Genomic DNA, 17262 nt, shown 5'->3' on the forward strand with positions numbered 1-17262 from the left:
CATTCAGCCAGTTGTTAAAAACACTCAGATTTTCCAGAGTCGCTGTGATTGCTGTCCTGAGATGCACGTCAAATCAAAAACTCTGACCTGTCTGTCTGGTAAAAAAAATAAATGATGGATATTTTGATGTATTTATAAAACGGCTAAAGGACACAATGATTCATAGAGAGGCACTTTGGAAATGTTGATAACCAAAATCAATCTTGCTGTGAATCTAGCTGGTGAACATTAATGTAGTGTTCCAAAAGAATTGAAAAAGATGATGCAGATAAAGCTATAAAAAAAATCTAATTACATTAATGGAAACAATTTCACTGAAACAAACTCAGTCTTTGGTCATAACGACTTATCTAATCGTTATTCCTCTAGGGAAACCAAAACGATACAAAATCTTATATAAAAATACTTCCTACAATAGAACAGAGCACCACATACAGTAGAGTTTATCATTCAGGGCTGGGAGACCAGTGCAAACAGTCAACATACAGTTTATAGCTATGCCTCTTAGTTGGTGCAGCGTTCATATTCAGACCAGATTGTGTAAAAAGAATAAAGTAGTTCGGATAAGCGGTAGAAAATGAAAAATGATGAGAATAAAGTAGTAAGTAACTGAACAACAGAACATGTAATCTGTGGTATTCATTATGTTTTAAAATATATATATTATATGCATTTAAAAATGTGTATATTATCATTGTTTGGTGTGTTCTTGTTTGAACAGTTTAGACAGATGTTAAATAATCCAGCAAGAAGATGCTCTGTAAGTGGGTCTACTTGTGCTCTGCATAGGAGTCTCTTAGTTCTGGTAATGTACTGGTACAGCAGCTTTGTTTTGCTTAACTCTGCCAGTGTTCCAGACTGCAAACCAGTCTGCCATCTCTGTCCGGATCTTGATGTAGATCATAGCCGAGCTCGAGCAAAAGCATCCCGCAGCCAGGCACAGTCTTCGTACAGTCTCGGATCTCCGAGGTACTCGGTGCTGCGTTTGTACAAGTAGTAATACAAAACTGCAGCTGTAAGAAATAGTTAAGAAAAGTCACCTCAAGAAATACTGCTTTTTTTATATAAATCTAAAATCAAAAATTGTCTTAGCCTTTTCTGAGACTATGAAAAAAGAACAGAATACCTGAATAAATTTCAGGTTATGTGACTACAGCATTACATGGTTCATGAATTTGAGTATTTACAGGCTAGAAGTATCAGAATAAAATTCAGCTGTGATTCAGTTTGCCTTTTGTTTGATGTTTACCTAGTCTCTGGAACACAAAGAGCACCTGCAAGCCGTCCGTCCAGACGAAACGATTCGAATCCATCCACCTCAGATTCTGTAAACATAATGTTTGTTTTGAGGGACAGTTGGCTTTAGCAATCGAGATTTCAGATTGGAATCATAAAACATATTTACACAAATAAAACATTATATGTTTTGATTGCATAAGTATTTTATCCCTTTTATTAGTTCTGGTGCAACCAGATTCCATCAAAAGTCACAATTATTCACTTATAAGTCATTTATTTGATGAAACCATCATGTGATATATACAGGTAATATATGGCCAAAAGACTGTAGACACTTGACCATCAAACCCATATGTGTTAACGTCCCAAACCATGTTACAGCATGACAAAATCCCAGTGCACAAAGCACAGCATTTTAAGCTTGGATTAAAGAACTCGAGTGTCCTACACAGAGCCCTGACTCTGACTTAAACCCACTGAACACCTTTGGGATAAACCGGAACATCGACTGCGCGCCAGACCTCCTCATTCTTACAGTGATTGAGTGAGTGTCTGATCTCAGTAATGTCATCTGTGATCTCACTGTGATAGTGATAGTTAGCTGTCAAAAATCCATATAGTGCAAGTACAGCTTGTCAAAAAAAAGAGGGATTTGAGTTGAAGATCGGGGATTTGAAAACTAATGCAAGGCACTGGAATTGTTTCATCTTTCTGTACTTGTCTTATTCTTTTCAAGGTTGCTGTGGAGCCTTCAGAGCCTATGCCAGGAACACTGGGTGTGAGGCAGGATGGAATGGAACACTGCATCACACTGTAAAACTACACACACACACACACACACACACACACACACACACACACACACACACACACACACACACACACACACACACACACACAGAAACCAAAGCAGCCGCCTGGTTCAAGTCATTTAAAACATTTTTCTCAGAGAGAGAGAGAGAGAGCACAGAACGCACCATGAGCCAGCAGTGGAGGCAGATGCTGAGTGTGAGGTAGACTGCAGACAGAATAAGCAGAGCTCTAAACCTCTCCAGCAGCAAAGACAGGAGTCCCACCTGGAACACGTACGTGTTAAACATCATCAGCAGGATGATGATAACATTGAACAAGATGGCAATGTCCTGGATTCTGTAATAGGAAAGCAGAATTTAAGATGCATGAAGATGACACTGAAAACACTCCTTCATTTAAAATCTATGTTTATTTAAGCTTATATTTTACACATATGAATCAAGACACATTTCTGCTCTGGACTTTGTCATTACTTACATGAACAGCACGAGCTGAATGACTGGAGCTGCCCTCAGCAGTTCGCTGAACGAGTTGACAAACAGGTCAAAGGCCAGAAGAGAAAGCTGGATCAGCAGCACCAGCGAGTAGTTATTGGTCTGGAGCATCTCTTAGTTCAGTGTTGCCTCACTTTACCTTGTAGACAAGTGTAGTTCTGCTTCTCTCAGGTATAACATGAGAGCAGAAATGAGCCTCAAAACTCAAACAGTGCAGACCAACATGTCTAAAAATTCTCAGTAGATTTGAGGGAAGGTGAAAACCACAGATGAAGGAGCTTTCCCTCAGTTTATCCTTGTTCAGATTCAAACAATCTCTTTCTGATTACAGAATCGTGAGCACATTTTGCTCACCCACTGACTTTTGATGTTTGATTAGGTCCAAATTTATCTAGGAGTAATCCGGGTGGGTGTAAACATGATGTAAAGTGTCATGGAGACATCATTGGCTTCACCTAGAAGAAACAAAGTGGAATGAGGTAAGAAATTAAAAACCGAATAAAACAGAAGTAGCACAATTCACCAATCATTTTCAATTCATCAGATCAGTCAATTAATGCTGATCAGCTGTGACACCCTCAGTGTAAGGATGGAGATGAAGAATAAACCATGAGTTACCTAAGATTAGTCTCTTCACTGATCACCGTGTCACAGCCAGTCACCGTATGTGTCAAGCACAAAGTCTGTTGCACAGGCAGGTGCAAAAAAGATCTCGCTGAGGATTAAGGTTTAATTTCACTCAGACATCTTGTGAGTACCTTTTAATCTGTACCTGACTCGTACTTCCACACACATGGCATGCTTTAGGTATAGTAAAACCAATAAGCATTTTTTATTTTTTTTTAGATCCACAGCAGACTGTGACTGAATAACACGTGGAGACAAAGGGAATTAGATTAGCTCCTGGAAGTGCTGTTGTTGTTGTTGTTGTTGTTGTTGTCAATGTTGTTGTTCATATCTGGCTACATCACGTGTACCACGACTGAGCTTTTAGTAGCTCACTAACACCTAAAAACTGTGGATTAAATCTAAGGTGCAAAAGATCAGAGCAGTCTCTACGTGTAGCGTCACATATTAAAACAAAGATGTCTTTAATCGCAACGTCTCGCCGTTAACCTTCCAAAACAGCTAACTGGTTAGCTATCCCGAAAAGACGGTTTAAAGTTAGCATCTACTCTAGATACTTCAATAATAACTCATACAGTACCTCGTATTCAGAGTTAATGTGGTGCTAGTTTTGAGACAGGATGGTCACTCTGATCCGAACTGATTACAGTCAAACAGGGTAAAAAAGCGTCCATGTGAACCAAGAAACCACCACGTCTCCCATAGCAACGTTTACCGTAAAGCCAGACAATTACAGTGATCCAAAAACAAGTCCAGTTTCTCCGTTTCCAGGCACTGGAGTTGAATTCGGAGTCGATTCAATGAATCATTTGATACAAACCAATTTCGCAGAATTGATTTGGACAGACATACAATACCACACTCATCACAATTAGCTTGCTATCTTGTTGATAACAAAAACGGAGGTGAAAATGTGTTTTTCTTACTGCTGAGGTACACTGTATGTCTTTAAGCTTGTTAGCTAACTGTGATGAGTGATACAGGTTTACTTGCTCAATACAGCAAATGAATAAATACTTGCAATAAAACTCATTTAATAATTCCATGTTGCTTTGATATATACTTGCTGAACTTAGGGACGAGGAGTCATACTTGCTGAACTTGGGAACATCACTCATCCTCTTTGTTTTTATCTCTGAACACAACATTGCTGTACTATATATAAAATTATGACCCTTTATACGACAGATTACGGTAATGTAGTTTTCTGCCCTCTAGTGGCAGAAGAGCTGAAGTGAGCTAAGTTAGAATACACGTACAGTGAGTGGAGTTGAGAAGGTAGTCAGTGACTGGCGGCATGTGAGCAACTTGTAAGACGGTGGCGGCTGGAGAACACCAATAAAGGTGAGTTACACCCTTGTTATTCTGGGTTCTAATGAAATGTGTGAAATATCTCTTTTCTATAGTCAGAGTACTGTATATATAGCAGTGGTAGAGAAATATTATACATTCTAACAATATTTAAAATAGTAAAATAATAATAAATAGACTAATAAAGAGTCAGTATGTGTGTATCATCTGTTTTGTATTTGTTGAGTTAAGGTTTACAGGTGAAGTCTTCTACCTTTACTGTAGATAGACATTACAGGATTACTTTAGCAGCAGAAGGAGAATAGTGTCCCAAACCCCATTCATACCATTTTTTTCTGTTCTTGATGCGTAACTAACTAAAATTCTACATAACAGGATTAAATATACCATCCAATCTGACTTCCTTTACTTTCTGTACCAGATCATGACTCATTTGGTCTAAATTAAGAATAACTTGCTTCTGTGCACTGTAGTGTTTATTTAACCTTGAGAGTTGCACAGGGAAATACACTGGATCTATTATTATTATTATTATTATTATTATTATTATTATTATTATTATTATTATTATTATTATGTTTTGCTCCTCTATATATTTTTTCTAGCAAGTTCTAGCACTATTAGATTTATTTAGTTCCTGTTTTGCTTATCTAACATCTGCAATACCAAGTCACTGCACTGGGCTCTTATAGTGTTAATGTGTATTCAGCCATGTATATTGAAAAATTGTTGTAGTTTGAACAGGAAGGAAACAGAGACACAAAGACTTTCATATAATACAGTTTATAGCCAAAGTATGTGAACACCTGACCATAAGAGCCATTCAAGGACCATTGGTATTAATGTGGAGTTGCTCTCTGATCTTCTGGATGTTTTTTTTTACTAGATGTTGTATGGATTTGTGATCATTCAGCTACAAGTGCATTAGTGAGATCAGACACTTATGTTGTAAGACTGAGAAGGTCCGGGGTTCGACAGTATTCCAATTCATCCTAAAGGTGTTCCTATATTCCAGTCTTGTAAATCTGTGTCTTTATTGAGCTTCATGCAACTTTATAAGAAACACCTGTAGACCTGAAATGAATAAAATCATGTAGATACAGGGGAAGAACTTCAGTTAAGGTTCACATTAAACAACAGAATGGGGAAAAGTCTGATCTCTGGGACTTGGATCTTGGCATGGATGTTGGTACAATTCGGGCTGGTTGGAGTATTTTATAAGCTGTTGATCTCCTGGGTTTTTCACACACAACACTCTGTAAAGTTTATACAGAATGGTGCAGCAGTCATTTTTCAGTTTAATTCAGTGACTTGTATTGGCTGAATTTTCCATATTTTGATAAACGTTCAAACATTATATTACTAGGATTTCTACTAATTTGTCTGCTGGTATTTATAACATATAGAAATTAAAAATCTATTAACGATCTATCTGTTGTCTTCTGCCTCATACAAAAGTGTTTAAATTATTAAGCAATTAATCTTAATGGATTCATTTTCACAGTCCGTAATATTAAACTGGCTGCTATCCACCTGTACGTTCAAGCAGATTCAATCGGCACAATGAAGACTAAAATAATTTTTTTAACTGTCCAGTTTCAGTGTCTGCTGTTACTTCAGATTCCTGTTCTTGACAAGAGTTGAACCTGATGTGATCTCCTGCCTGTCCGCCTCAAGGTTTGACACGTTCTGCTTTCTGAGATGCTTTTCTGCTCACCACGGTTATAAAGCGTTATCATAAAGTAAAGGTTATTTGAGTTATAGTCTTCTTACCAACTCAAACCAATCTCATTTTTCTCATTTGACCTCGGCCATTGAAAGTTTTCAGCCTGCAGATCTGCTGCTCACTAGATGTCGGTTTGTTTTTTTCACTATTCCATTTAATGTCTTGCACCCAAAATAGCTACTATTTGGCTGCACTAAACTAATTAAACTGAATATTATTACTATATAATTAATAGTTTGAGAGATGGATCGATAGGTAGAAGATGAATAAATAGGAAAATAAGTGTTTAAAAAGTGGGATCCTATCAAACACACATGATTTCACACACTTACCTCTTCAACTTGGTGTAATATTATGCTTGTGTTTTGTTTTTTCTCTTAACAGCGTCTTGTGACTGTAAGCTGAAATTTGACCCTTTCCCAACCACAGAAAGTAGCACTGCAGTATTCTGTCTTTAGATCCTCTATTGAAAGTAATAAACCGTTTTATATTATAACATCATATTACACCATTTTGACCTGTACAGTCTCTAGCTGAATGTTTTATGTTGTAGTTAAAACAGAGTGCAATGAAGAGATTTTTAGTGCACTGACTGTAAGGTCGATTCAAAAATATAATACTTTACAGTTGTGAACTGTGTAATCTTCTGCTATTTTGCTTTTTAGGTATTGTACATTGGCGTTATAGAAACACACACTCACTCAGTCCCTCATACACACACACACCCGCTCACACACACTCTCTCAGTCACTCAGTCACACTAACAGACACTAACTCACACACTCACTGGCTTACTCACTCACACAAACTAACACAGACACACACACACACGCTAGCACACACACACAAACTCACTCTCTTTCTCACACCCATACACACACTTGCAGGAACCCATACAGAGGTACACAGACATTCTGCAAAGAAAGTAGTTCAGGAACCCTGGATCTGAAGCTGTGAGGATGAAATACTTATTTGTGTATCAACACACTGCCCAGATATAAATACAGAAGTGTTATATTTTATTTTGTTTTTTAGATTTTATAGGTTGAGGGAGAGTTTTCTTATGTTGAAAATTATGAGTTGTGTCTTTTTGTGTGCAGAAGCGTACCATCTTCTATTCACACCAACGCATCGGTCAGGTCGTGATTGCTTCTAGCTCTAATGCAAACGTGGGTAAATGCTTTATTTGCATCTTCCTTTGTTTCTGTTTCCACGCCCTCTCTCTCTCTTTCTCTCTCTCTCTCTCTCTCTCTCTCTCTCTCTCTCTCTCTCTCTCTCTCTCTCTCTCTCTCTCACTCACACACACACACACATAGTCCCATCATATGACCATCCTGTTCTGCTATTGGATATCCTGGAGCTTTGCGAGAGAGGCAGCGAGTAACCAAACGAAAGAAAAAACAACAGGAATGTGTGTAAAGTGCTCTATTTGTTTTGGGTGTGAGTGTTGCTATGTGCCCCTTTGGGAAATTCCCAGCTGTTTTGCCCTGTCCAGGACTTTTTGCCATGTTGCTCCAATTTCATTCAGACCTAATAATCATAGTGTGCATGAATTAACCGGTTCTACAGTCCGTCACATTATTTTTAAATGTGTTTGGACCATGTGGTAATCGACTCTCCAGTATTTACACACCATTATTTACTATGGGCAGAGCTGCATAACAAATTAGTTTATCCAGCAGAGGATTTTTCCAGTGGATCATTGCAGAAATTAGCCATGGTTATTTGAAGAGGTTTATGTCTGTTTGTATGTCGACATCCTTTAACGCTGATAAGGGAAGGATCAGGCTTCTCTTTTCTTTACTTAAAGTTTTAGATGTTACCACTGCTCACTGTAATCATGCGGTGAGGTGTTAAGGTTAAAATGGAGCTCTGGTTATACTTTTCAATACACATGTCGACAGATTCTCATGCTCTGAATGCATAACCAGGAAGCTAAGACCTTATTAGACTTATAGACAGCACAGACAAGTGCAGACGTTAAAGGAAAACTTCTCCCTGGACATCTTTAGAATTAACATGAGACCTTCACTGCTGTCCAAGATTTATTTTTAAATGTAAACATCTTTTCTACATCAAACACAATGGACAACATTTGTCAATAGTTCAACAAAGGTACAAGTGATATACTTAAGTTGATTAATATATTTTTTCATTATTTTGTCTTCTTATGTGTAAATTTACGCACACAACGGAGCACGAGAAAGATATTCCGAATTTACAGAATTTTTAAGAATAGCAAATTATTCCGTTTATTTTTAATTATACAGCTTGATGAATGAGGCCTAGTGTTTGGTTACCTGCTGACGGTGGTGCTGCATTTAACATAACACTGAAGGCTATGCAAACATCATGCATCATTTTATGATGTGACTGAGAAAACTCCTTAACTCTCTTAGTAGAATTTCCAAATTAAAGGGTTTTTTTTCCTAGTCATATGTCAGAAACTCACCTTTCTTCTATACCTAGACAATGCAGTGCTGCAGCACTTATATATATAGTGTGTGTGTTTCGAGGTTAAGTTTTCTTTTCACCTGGCTGATAAGTGTTTCTAGACTCTCTATTGCATTTCTGCTGGGAACTGCATTTTTGACTAAAAGAAACTACTAATTTACTACAACTGTCAAATTATTAACCCACAAGTTCCATAAGACATTTTGGAATACTTAGTGAAAGGCACATAATACCAGTAAGAGTTTAATGTTTAGTGAATAGCTGCATTCTTGGTTACTTATTCTCTCACTCTTTCTCTCTCTCTCTCTCTCGCTCTCACTCTCTCTCTCTCAGTAATGTCAGGGTGGTTAAGAGATGGGGAGGTGCTGGAAGGTCAGGGCAGTGGTCAGGCATCTCCTTGTAACCCTAGATTTAGGACCCCAAGATCCTCACCTGACAGTGCAACCTTCAGATCCCCAAGGAACACAATGAGAAAAGCCAAAGAGCTGTTCGGGCTTTGTGATAAAGAGAACAAGGGGTTCATCACCAAGAGAGACCTGCAGGTGTGTCCAAATGCATACATTAAGTATGCTTGTAGTAAAATACCTGGTTTCATAACAGTAACTTAGTTAAACTGGTGTCTGGTGTCTGTGTTTCTGTATGAAAGCGGTTGGAAGGAGAGGTGCCACTGACCCCGGAGCAGTTGGAGTCGGTGTTTGAGAGTTTGGACCGTGACAGAAATGGCTTCCTCACACCTCTTGAGTTTCACACTGGTCTAGGTTTGTGTTTACACTCTGATCCTCAAAGACTTTTCTGTGATGTATTTATATTTTACATATGTATATCATAAAAACAAGAAAAAGTTCTGTTTTACTTTTGTTGTTCATAAAAATAATAAAATAATTTCACACTGAGGAGTAAAAACAAAACTTTTCAGGTAAAATTAAACATGCGGTACATTTACAGTATTTGGCAGACACCCTTATCCAGAGCGACATATATTTCTCTCATTTATACAGCTGAGCAATCGGGGGTTAAGGGCCTTGGTCAGGGGCCCAGGAGTGCCAGTGCTTGATGGCTCTGGTATTTGAACTCAGTAGTACACCAAACTCAAGCACTGAGCTACAGTACCACAGCCTAGTACAGTTTTACCAGAAACTGCTAAAAATCAGAATTTGTTAATTTGCCTAAACATACAAGATTTTAATGACAAACTTTCACTTATCTCAGAAACATGTATTGCCTGGTCCTAACCCTGTGCCCCATAAGCTCTAAATCGTGCACTTCTGATGATGCTTCCATGCAGAAAAACTGAATCCACACAGGATTCTGACTCAAAAGGATGTTAGTCAGTTGGTTGTTAGTCAAATTTTTTGCAAGCCCAAGACGAATGCACATCAAAACCAACAAATAATGCCAACAACCTCTGAGCTGAGAGCTTACAGTGTTGTGTAAACTTTTCTACATCTTTGATCACCAGTTAAATATTTTAAATATGTTAGGCAAGCCATCCTAACGCTAAGGAAAGCAAAGCAGTGAAGCTGATGGGTAAGAAATTAGTGAAGCTCATGGGTTATTTACAGCTCATCACGGAGCATGTGCGCATGTGTTGCTGTAGTTACAGTAGGCTGGTTAACATGAGATTCATAGAACCGTCTGTTTTTCTCAGGTGAGCTGATAGAAGAGTGTGAGGAGAAAGATCCAGCAGAGCTCAGATTCACACAGATTCTTATAGAGCTTGGAGCAGATAAAATCCTGAAAGAGTGAGTGTTGTTCTTCACCAGACATTTCTAATACACTGTTATTTTTATTTTCTTACTATTTAGCTGTGTGTGTGTGTGTGTGTGTGTGTGTGTGTGTGTGTGTGTGTGTAGTCAGTGGGAGCTGTGTTCTCTTTGGTGTGATCTGCAGAAAGATAGGCCTGAGTTGTTGAATCTATTGGAGGAAATTCTTTCCCACGCCGTTGCTCATCTTCAGGATGCACTGAAAGAGCGGGACAATTTAGAAGAGACCCTGCACAGGTCAGCTGACACACTGCACACCTGACTATGACTAGAAATGAATTTAAAGCAAAAGAATGGCATGTAGTGTCATTACATGTGTGTAAGTTTTTGTGTGTGTTGACTCACACTCAGACGAGAAGACGAGCATAACACGGTGGTGCGCTCGCTTTACGAAGACCTCGAGAGCCAACTCAAAGAAGAGCGAAAGAAACGAATCACTCTGGTAAGTGAGAATTAAAGTAGGTTAACAATCTGCATATAAATGCCCCGCATTAAGAATATGATTGGTAATAATTGTGGTGATGATGATTTTCTGATGAAGGACAGCGCGAGACAGGGGGACAAAAGAGAGCAGCTACTGCAGGAGCTGAGAACGCGAGAGCAGGAACTAGAGTTCACATTGACCAAGCAGAGAGAGGTATACATTAGATTATTTATTAATCCAGAGCCGTTAGAGCATCTTGCCTAGGAGTTACTCTAAATGCTCTACTTGGGACTCCATGTACTGTAGCTTGAAACTCGGATCAAGGCTCTGTGCAAGGACCAAGCGAGCACTCGGGGGCAGAACCAAAGGCTGCAGCTGGTAAACGCAGATTTGCGGGAACAGTTGGAGGAGAGCCGGGAGGAGCTACAGAAGGCACTTAATCAGCTGCAGATCCTGCAGGAAACACTCACAGATCAGCAGGAGGGCAAGCAGAGGTGAGATGTGACTTAGGTTGTGGTTGGAATACTTAAAAGTGCAAAGTTATAGCTTGGAATTATGTCATTTTTAATAAATTCTGTACATTCGAGATGAGGAAAATGCACGTTCTCCATATTTGTCTTTTGTTAGTGAGACAATAGGCAGCTTGTGATGGTCTAATGCCAATACAAGCATATAGAGTAAGATTCATTTAAAGGTAAGAAATTCTGCTTTGTTGCTTTGCTTTGATGTCACTGTCTGAACTTGGGATTAAGGAGAACATCCCAAGTTCTCAACATAAACCTCCGTGTTGAGATGTTACCTTTGTATTCACAGTAGTTGTAACTTGTGTGTGTGTGTGTGTGTGTGTGTGTGTGTGTGTGTGTGTGTGTGTGTGTGTGTGTGTGTGTGTGTGTGTGTGTGTGTGTGTGTGTGTGTGTGTGTGTGTTTTGGTTTTGTTTATTCCAAGGCAAGTGCTGAAAGTCTCCAAAAATATGCAGAAAGAGAAAGAGAGCCTGATGAGGCAGCTGGATCTGCTCAGGTAAGACTACATGTATGCATAGCATTACCTGAAGCTGTCTGTGGGTGTGTCTCCAGGTCATTGTCCATTTCAGCTTTATTTGCTCTTGACAGATAGCAGGTATAAGATAAGACAGGGAGTGTACACACACACACAAGGCACACACAGAAACTGTAAAAACTGGAAAAAGCAGATGTATGAGTGTATATACAATGGAGTGTATACACAAAAATGTATTTGGAAAGAAAAGTGTATACCTCAGATATAGATGCAGCAAAATAAACTTCAATCCAAAATATGTCAAGGTAAAAAATGTTAGTATATGTATTGGAAATACAAAAATAAATAGATTTATTAAAAGTGGAAGTTATAAGCATTTAGACTGACTCTCTGCACAAGCATTTGGAAGAATTGTTTGCGAGCTGATCAAAACAGTCAGTGTCTTTCTTAGAGATAAGCAGCTCTGGTGTGAGTGGCTGCTCTTTATACTTTGTATTTCATATGTTTAGGGTGTTATTCCCTAACAGGAATATTTATCCGACAATCAAAAAATGGCAAATATCATCCAATTATATTAACCTCAGCGATATATCAACCTAGCAGTTAATCACACACAAAATGTATAAATGATATTTATAGAGATTCAGTATCCATTTCTTTTAATATATTTGTTTCATCCGGTGTCTTTCTCAGGGACATGAACAAGCGTCTGCGGGATGAGAAGGATGCACAGCAGGATCAGAAGAGGGTTAGTCAGAGACAATCCTTCATGCCTCCTCTTCCATCTTACCCACAATCCAGCTGTGGCCAAGACACCCCACCATGGGGTGCTTACTCTTTTTACCCGTACTGAACTGGACTCTGTGCTGGGGTTATGTGTGGCTGCTCATTAGGACTGGTGTGAAACTGTGGTCAGTGCTGTGCATGTCTGTTCAGCAGAAACCAGCAACTCTTCACCTGCTTTCCCTGCCTTTGCATGCAGCTCTGCTCTGGGCTTCTGTCCTAATGAGGGTTACGCTAGACTGATTGTCTACTGAAGATTCCAAACACGTAATAATGGTTTCTCAGACATGGACTGCACTATTAAAGTCTGTTGTATTGTAAATAGAGTAATTTTTCTTATTCAGAAAGGCCATTTATTTTCCTGAAATTCAAAAAGCCTTAATCTAAAAGAATGAACAACAATGAGAATACGAACACACAGCTGTCTTGATGATTACTCACAGCCATGTGATGGGATTCGTGTTCCGGGCCCTAAGGCCAGTTTGGAGAATGTGAACGGAAAAACGTTTCTTAGGTTTTTTTATTGGTGAACAAAAAAACCTTTTTTAATTGTGTCTGTTACAGAAAGCACACCATAGTTTCCCTTTAGAGTTTTATTTACTGTTGCTCACCTCACATCTGAATTTTACTCATCCAGACTGGGAATAATGTTAGAACTCTCAACGAATGTGAACTCATTATGTCAATCTCCATGATCCTCATACAAGCAACAAAATAAGGCATAAAACTGCAGCTTGTAGCTACATATACTTGTGCTGTGTGTGAGTCATTTGACCACCTGGCAGTCAAATTCCCTTGTGGGTAGTTAACACCACTTTATTTGTGTGCCGAATATTTCTACAATTCTATTGGACTTTTAGCTTTTAGTGGTTAAAACAAAAAAAGGCTTTATTACAGTCAGAAACGTATGAGACCTAATGACATATGCGATAATCAGATTTTCTTTCCTTCTTGTTCTTTATGGAAACCTGTATAAAGTCATTTTAACAATTTCCTCAAAAATGTACTGCACATTCCACTACTCTAAATGATTTGGTGTTTTTGTGAATGTATCTTTCTAAATCATGAAATTATGCCATAATCAAAGCTCGCTCTGTAAAAATTCTTTTAATTCTTAATTCTTTCCTGTGCAGAAAATGATTTTTGAGTAAATTGTTAAAATCCTGCGTGCAACACTGTTTTTGACTGAATTTTATATGTCTGTACAATTATGTGTTTTTGTAAAGTTGCATTAATTTATTGCATTTATTGTGTGTTGCGTCTTCCTCTGTGATCAGTTTCTCTGCCTTTCCAGTTCATGATCATGAACAAAATGGAGAAACGTTTGTAAGTCAGGTTTATGAACAAATGGGTGTTTTTCAGCACCACCGCAGTACACAATAAAAGAAATAACTGATGGTACACATTTCTATCTGTGTCTTTATTACATATGATTCAAAACCTATATATAAATGAAAAGACCAAATGGTGTGTCTTCAGAGACACATTTAAAAGTCACTTATGCAAGAAAAACAATTAAGAGGATTTAAAATCACCGTAAATTTTATTTTTTTCTCACACACCTTTGTTGTACATGCTTTACATACAGCTCTGTAATTATGCTTAAATTATTCTAAAGCCAAAATATTCTATGGACTGTTCCATAGACACCTAAGATGAAGAGACGGTTAGAGAAGAAAGGATCAATAATCGGAGACTATATTTTGGCCAAGAGACCTAGCAACAGGTGAGTCACTGGAATTGAAATCAATCATTTTTAAAAACAGTATTTTATTTATATAGTGCATATTAATAATGTGAATGTGTTTTCTGTTAAGTAGGCCAACAAGGTAGGTAACAGAACTTACTGAATTTTCTCCAAAACATTTCACATTATCACAAATATTTAAATACATTCATTTAAAGATGTCCAGAATTGTTGAACCAAAAATGTTTTCCTAAAACTTTTATTTTTAAATTTTATTAAAATAAAAGTGTCAGCCTTAGATCATTTCATTTATGGTTATTTATGCAGTAGTTAACCAATTTTCTGTAAAGTTAGAGCACCAGGAGACTTTTAACAACTGCATGAGGATACAATTATAATGTAATAACTAAGCCCTAAACTTCGTATAGTGTGTTAAATATATTATTTGGTAATTACTGTAGGGAAACTCATAACAGAAGAGAGGAATGCAAGTCTTCTGACATGTCATAGAAGGTTAAGAGGTTAAAATTGTCCTTGTATATAAACCTGGAGGTCTGTTTAATTGCATTTTTTTTTTTTTTATAATATTTAAGACAGGTCAGTTTTGTTGGTCAAATGAAGAGCTCACCTGATGTGATTGCTGATGCAGAGCTAACACTCTCTGAGAAAAACCATAAAGTGGATACGTACAAAAAAATGGTATTGTAAAGATCTGTCATTTTAGTCAATCTTTATTTCTTTTTAAAAAGATATGATCATGATGCTCTTAACCCCCTAACCATAGAATGCGGGTCCTGATTTTTTAGAGTTATATTTTTGTGCTTTTAAATTATATTAGGTCTGATATGACTATTACTTGACTATACACATATTTATTTATTTATTTTTGTCCTTTTTTACAGACTAGTTTAAGTGGCCCACAGCGTGTGTTTAAGGTTGTGTTTTTAGGCAGCTCAGGAGTTGGTAAGAGCTCATTCATCCATCACTACTGCAGAGGGCATTTCCCCAATAAAATGAGCACTACTGTAGGTAAGCCAGATCGAGCCTCTGCTAATGTAAATATACATAAGATCAGGTTTAGATCCATGGCATCCTTTTGGGTAAAGTCCAAATATCATTTGCATTTACTTCACAGGTATGGACTTCCAGGTGAGAAGTCTAGTGCTTGACTGCACCCAAATTGCTCTCCAACTTTGGGATACAGCAGGACAGGAGAGGTAAGAAAAAAGATAACCATTTAGCAGTAAATATAGCATTTTTCTATTTTATTCCAAGGCATCTGTAACAGTCATTAATAATACTTAATATGTCATATAAATGAAGGGCATGGTGGCATAGTGGCAAGTACGTCAGACTCATGGGTTGAATGTTCAATTCCTGTCTCTGCCCTGTGTGTGTGTTGAGTTTGCATGTTCTCCTCATGCTTCTCGGGTTTTCCTAGGCTTTTTCCTCCCCCGGTACAAAGACATGCAATATAGGCTATATTGTGTGTCTGATTACACTATGAAGTTCAAATTAAAAGAAATATAATAATAAATGCCCAGGGCTTCCTCTGTCACAGATTCCACAGCATCACAACACAGTATTACCGTAAAGCAGATGGGATCCTGGTCATGTATGATGTCACTCAGAGCACCTCGCTCGTAGCAGTGCGTGATTGGCTTGACCAAGTTCAGGTGAGGCACATTTCTGATGCAAATGAGCCAAAAGTGTTTTGCATTCCCACATAGTCAAGGAGTATGGTGTGGTGAAATGGGTCAAGTGCAGAGATTTGTCCATATTAACATGTGCACAAGCTTGTTTATCTTAAGATTGGTTATGCTAATTTGAAATCATCCTTCTGGCAGAAACACAAGGCTGATGGTGCATGTGTGATATTGCTAGGCAACAAAGTGGATATGGAGGATGGAGGAGGTAGACAGGTGACTAGCATGCAGGGACAGAAGCTGGCTGAGGTAATCAATACTTCAAGACTTTCCTGTTTTGTTTAACTATTTATTTCATCTGTTAATGTAGCCGTATTTGTGTCTAAGGAATATCAGGCTGACTTCTTTGAATGCAGTGCTAAAAGTGGCCATAATATAGAAGAGGCGATGACACATCTGGCTAGGTGAGACTGCAGAATAAAATTTAATACAGTAAAAGTGAATTAATGTTGAATATTTCTAATAGTGTATAAAGACAAATTCATACCTGATCACTCTATTCTATACCTGTAGACTGATGGAGGCCCAGCAAGACAAACAGTGTGAGACTGTACTTCACTCTCTGGACAACTCTAGTCATAGCGGGCACTGTTGCGCGTAGGTGCAGAAAGAGCAGCATCACATGAAGACGTATCATTGATCGAACTTCCTGCAGCAAACCACAAAAAACATCTCTCTGAACTGAGACTTGTGAAAAATTCTCCTGAACAGTCTGTGTTTCCTTATTATTTCAGTATATTCTGTGCAGCTCAATAATTCTGCAAGTATTACACAAACATGGGCATGAATATGAATATACAGCTGTATGTATGAACCTTCAACAACCTTTTAGTAGTGTTATATATTAGTGTTTTGGGTCACTTTACATTTACTTTTTACATATTTAAAATTTCAGGCAGAACAATTCAACCAGATTTTATTCCTTACTTGTTCAAATAACCTGAAACATATGAAGAACATAATAATCAAAAATCCAATGGTTTAGGCTGGTGTCTCAGAAAAACTTTTGTACCAGGTCTGATTAAATCTGCTTGGAAAACTGATTTCTGGGCCGGAATGATTGATTATGATTGTATGCACCTCTTGTGAGCCATTTTGTAGAAACTATATGGGCCTTTCACATCCAATGTTCAAATTTATTTTATGATATAAGTGGAACGGAATATCAATAAATTTGTATTCTACATGAAAAGACATGATAGACAGCTGCTAAAGCTGTCTGTCTTTTTTAAAGCTTA

At 37.9% G+C, this 17262-nt stretch overlaps 2 protein-coding genes across 12 annotated transcripts; one reads left to right on the plus strand and one right to left on the minus strand.

Moving 5' to 3' along the window:
- Positions 1-624: 624 nt before the first annotated feature.
- tmem138 (transmembrane protein 138) lies at positions 625-4392 on the minus strand. Of its 5 annotated transcripts, none has more exons than XM_047819700.1 (6): positions 4266-4392; positions 2530-3001; positions 2217-2388; positions 1957-2058; positions 1250-1325; positions 625-1013 (listed from the first exon to the last, which is right to left on the minus strand). In XM_047819700.1, the coding sequence occupies exons 2-6, from the start codon at positions 2655-2657 to the stop codon at positions 901-903; spliced, it is 591 nt and encodes a 196-aa protein (XP_047675656.1). In that variant the 5' UTR covers positions 2658-3001; positions 4266-4392; the 3' UTR covers positions 625-900. The 5 variants fall into 5 exon arrangements, with proteins under 5 accessions (XP_047675656.1, XP_027029048.1, XP_027029046.1 ...); XM_027173247.2 differs by having other exon boundaries at positions 4237-4339; XM_027173245.2 differs by lacking the exon at positions 4266-4392 and adding an exon at positions 3754-4056.
- cracr2b (calcium release activated channel regulator 2B) lies at positions 3165-17067 on the plus strand. 7 transcript variants are annotated; one of them, XM_047819694.1, is made up of 22 exons: positions 3165-3296; positions 4392-4517; positions 6081-6161; positions 6595-6682; positions 7311-7383; positions 8998-9206; positions 9311-9422; positions 10313-10406; positions 10518-10664; positions 10779-10869; positions 10969-11064; positions 11158-11345; positions 11798-11869; positions 12542-12596; positions 14278-14357; positions 14912-15017; positions 15221-15347; positions 15454-15535; positions 15880-15994; positions 16166-16273; positions 16352-16428; positions 16538-17067. In XM_047819694.1, the coding sequence occupies exons 6-22, from the start codon at positions 9000-9002 to the stop codon at positions 16623-16625; spliced, it is 1845 nt and encodes a 614-aa protein (XP_047675650.1). In that variant the 5' UTR covers positions 3165-3296; positions 4392-4517; positions 6081-6161; positions 6595-6682; positions 7311-7383; positions 8998-8999; the 3' UTR covers positions 16626-17067. The 7 variants fall into 7 exon arrangements, with proteins under 7 accessions (XP_047675650.1, XP_047675648.1, XP_047675652.1 ...); XM_047819692.1 differs by having other exon boundaries at positions 7311-7379; XM_047819696.1 differs by having other exon boundaries at positions 6595-6606.
- Positions 17068-17262: the final 195 nt, after the last annotated feature.

Source organism: Tachysurus fulvidraco, chromosome 10 (genome assembly GCF_022655615.1).
Source record: "Tachysurus fulvidraco isolate hzauxx_2018 chromosome 10, HZAU_PFXX_2.0, whole genome shotgun sequence".
Taxonomy (NCBI): Eukaryota; Metazoa; Chordata; class Actinopteri; order Siluriformes; family Bagridae; genus Tachysurus; species Tachysurus fulvidraco.

Bases quoted from the DNA above. Each gene is read 5' to 3' on its own strand.
- tmem138 (XM_047819700.1), bottom strand. From the start codon at position 2,657: ATGCTCCAGACCAATAACTACTCGCTGGTGCTGCTGATCCAGCTTTCT. The intron at 1,326-1,956 runs GTACAGAAAGAT...TTATGTTTACAG, and splicing joins CCTTGAAAAGAATAAGACAA to AATCTGAGGTGGATGGATTC. The intron at 1,014-1,249 runs GTAAACATCAAA...TATTTCTTACAG, and splicing joins CTTTGTGTTCCAGAGACTAG to CTGCAGTTTTGTATTACTAC.
- cracr2b (XM_047819694.1), top strand. From the start codon at position 9,000: ATGTCAGGGTGGTTAAGAGATGGGGAGGTGCTGGAAGGTCAGGGCAGT. The intron at 9,423-10,312 runs GTTTGTGTTTAC...TGTTTTTCTCAG, and splicing joins TGAGTTTCACACTGGTCTAG to GTGAGCTGATAGAAGAGTGT. The intron at 11,065-11,157 runs GTATACATTAGA...CATGTACTGTAG, and splicing joins CATTGACCAAGCAGAGAGAG to CTTGAAACTCGGATCAAGGC.